The sequence below is a fragment of the Carya illinoinensis genome, chromosome 2 (assembly GCF_018687715.1).
Source record: "Carya illinoinensis cultivar Pawnee chromosome 2, C.illinoinensisPawnee_v1, whole genome shotgun sequence".
Taxonomy (NCBI): domain Eukaryota; kingdom Viridiplantae; phylum Streptophyta; class Magnoliopsida; order Fagales; family Juglandaceae; genus Carya; species Carya illinoinensis.
This window is the reverse complement of record NC_056753.1, coordinates 17,720,734-17,723,952: the sequence shown is the minus strand read 5'-3', so window position 1 is coordinate 17,723,952 and position 3,219 is coordinate 17,720,734. Positions and strand designations below refer to the sequence as shown.

Below are 3,219 nucleotides of genomic sequence, written 5' to 3'. Positions count from 1 at the left end.
TTTCCTCCTTCCGGGATACCTTGACTGTGTTCCCCCTCTTGCTGTTAGCGCTTCACTTGATGTATCTTATTGTACCTGCTTATTCTTCCTCCGGTACTCATTGCTAATTAAAGAACTAGATGCATCGTCAAAACTAATATTTTCCTTCCCATACAGTAGAGTAGTAATTAAATGCTCATATGTATCGGGCAAGGAATTTAAGAAAAGTAAAGCTTTATCTTCATCTTCGATTTCAACATCCAAGTTTAACAAATCAGTAAGAATTTGGTTGTAACTATTCAGATGTTCAGACACGCCCTCAAGCCTGTAATTTCATTCAATGCCTTAACTGGTACACCCTCTGATAATAATATGAGATTGTATGGGAAAATTGGAAGTGGCATGGTTGTAATTTTGGTGGACGTGGGAAGTACCCACAACTTCCTTGATTGCTCCTTTGTTAGAAAGAATCATATACCGTTAACGGGGATGAACAATAAAATGTAAAAGTAGCTAATGGTGCTATCATACAAAGTCAAGGTAGATCTAGCAATGTGATAACTAAAATTCAAGGGTCTCGGTTCAGCCCATCTTTTTGTGTCTTATCACTAGCGGGATGTTATGATTTACTAGGGGTGCAATGGCTTGAAACCTTAGGTCCATCACTGGAGATTTCTCAAATTTGCACACGTATTTGACGGGAAGCCTCGACGCCTTCCTTATCAAATACGGATGACTCTTTGAAGAAAATTGTCAAACACCTTCCCTGCAGTACTCTTCTTCATTCCCGAGCATTCGATTTAAATTTCACTACTTCCTTATTACATTACCGCATCTGCACCAACCATTACAAGCGGGTTCATAACAGTTCAACAATAAACACGCAAAAAGTTGGCAAGCCGGATAAATTAACCTACGGAAAACTAATCTGACTTTGCTGAAATTTTCGAACAACGATCGGCCATCATGGCTGCTCGTCTCTTGTAAAGAACGGTTCTCACAAATTCATCCACTGCCTTCAAAGAAGAACCCTTCTCTTGTCCCTCTTCTCGTACTGCTAACTTCATCAGCTCTTTAACCTCAGTTGCCTTCTTCCTCATATCCTCCCCTTTTCCGTGTTCGTCCATGGCAGATTCTAAGACGCGTTTCACCTCCTTCGCCTCAATCACCCTTTGAATCCCTCTTGTCAACTCCACACTCACACCCATCTCCTCCATTAACATCTTTGAATTGAACGCTTGCTCTGCCGCCATTGGCCACCCTACAATCGGTACGCCCTGGCTTAAGCTTTCTAACACCGAGTTCCACCCGCAATGGCTCAGAAAAGCACCCGTCGATTTGTGTGAAAGAATGTCCAACTGGGGCGCCCAGTTGCGAACAATCAAACCTCGTCTGCTTTGTTTCATTCGTTCTTCAAATCCCTCTGGCAACCACTCAGCTCTGAATTCACCATTCAGGTCGAAACCAAGGGGTGGCCTCACGACCCATATGAAAGATTTTCCACTCCCCTCCAAGCCAATGGCTAATTGCATCATCTGGGAGGCACCGATAGTGTTCTGAGAACCAAAAGAAATGTAGAGGACCGAATCGGGACTTTGCAAATCAAGCCACTCGAGGAATTTTTCTAGTGGAAGACCAGGATTTTTCCCTGAAATTGAATGTTGTCTGTAAACAATTGCCTGTGAGGAGGACGAACTCTTAAGAGCCGCTGGGGGAAGAAGAGGACCAATAGCCCAAACAGGAAGTCGGATATATTTCATGAGAAGATCCAGGCCCAAAGGTTCGATTTCCTCGACTGAGTTACACAGCCACCCAGAAGACTCCAGACAACGTGAAAACTGCGACTGCATAAACTTAGACCCCATGTCTGTACCATCAGCAGCTCTCAGATATGGATGCAGTTGAGAGTGATGGAAACGAACACTTTCTGGGAAGCCCGGCACCAGGAACTCGTCAGAATCTGTAGAACGATGTGGGAGGTTCAGACAAAACGAGACGTAGGCCAAGACGCCGTAGGCCCCACCGGTGTTGAACGAGACGGTCACGGTGCCAACACTCTTTGCAACATCAACAGCCCACCCAAAGAAAAGGTCGGAAATTATGCAAAGCGGAGGCCGCCCTTCTTGGTCTATGATATCATTGAGAAGGCGGAACAGAGGATCTTCGAGACTCTGCGACGCATAAAGGAGCTTTATCATTCTGTCCAGAGACAAGTTCTCGGTGCTCTCGGTGTTGGGAGGTAAGTCGTGGGCCGAGCTGCAGAAGGGGAGTTCGGCAAAGAGGATTTTGGAATCAGAGTCGGCAGAAATGGAGGAGCGGAGGTACTGGATGTTGAGCTTGGTGCTGGCGATGGTGATGGTGTAGCCAGTTCTTTGTTGGAGCTGCTTTGCTAGTGCAAGGAATGGTATGAGATGTCCGTGTGCCAGGAAAGGTAGCATTATAATATGCTCCTGAGAGTTCATCCTTATTATCCTTCGGTTCTGGAGGTGAATAAAAATAAAGATGAAGGGTTGCGGTAGTTTGATTCAATTTTGGAACTCGAGTGGTATGAGAAGAGCGGAGCATCACTTTTATAAAACAGGTCAGGGGAAAGTTGAGTCGCTTTCGGAAGTAAAGACGCAACTTCAATGCATCTCATTGGCTGTCAAAAGAAGTGAGGGGAGCTACAGTTGTTAAACAAATTTACTGAACCGTTGCAAGCTTAAATTTATTTCTTATTTAAAGCAGCGGGATGTGGGATGATAATTTTTGACAAAAGTTACTCACTTTTCCTCGTATTTTGGGGACTTGACTCTTATACAGATCCAGATGCTACTGCTTTACAAGGAAAATAACAAAGGGTCTGGCTAACAGGCTAGCCATGCATCTCTCCCTTTCAGGTTTATCTTTCTTCACACGTGGATAGTTGTGGTCACATGGATCTAGGGACCATGATTGATATTTTTTTTTTTATAACAATACTGCATTAATTAATCAACTTGCAACAAGATTTGATACATCACTCAAAACAGAGTTCATAACCACCAAGGGTCCACTCTCAATCCACACCCTCTCGTTGGGCTCTCTAATAGCTATTCATGCTGCATTATGAGCAGCACCATTAGCAAACCTGTAAACAAAAGACAGCTTCCAACCCGGGTGAAGCCTCATCACATGCTGCAAATCATCTGTATCTTGGCCACCCCACGAACTATCCTCTTCCCTTGAATTAACAGCCTCTATGATTGCCTTTGCATCCCC

At 44.3% G+C, this 3,219-nt stretch overlaps 1 protein-coding gene across 1 annotated transcript; it reads right to left on the bottom strand.

Moving 5' to 3' along the window:
- Window positions 1–507: 507 nt before the first annotated feature.
- LOC122300209 (UDP-glycosyltransferase 92A1-like) lies at window positions 508–2,538 on the bottom strand. Its single transcript, XM_043110710.1, has one exon. It carries the CDS (start codon window positions 2,439–2,441, stop codon window positions 903–905), a length of 1,539 nt encoding a protein of 512 aa, XP_042966644.1. The 5' UTR covers window positions 2,442–2,538; the 3' UTR covers window positions 508–902.
- Window positions 2,539–3,219: the final 681 nt, after the last annotated feature.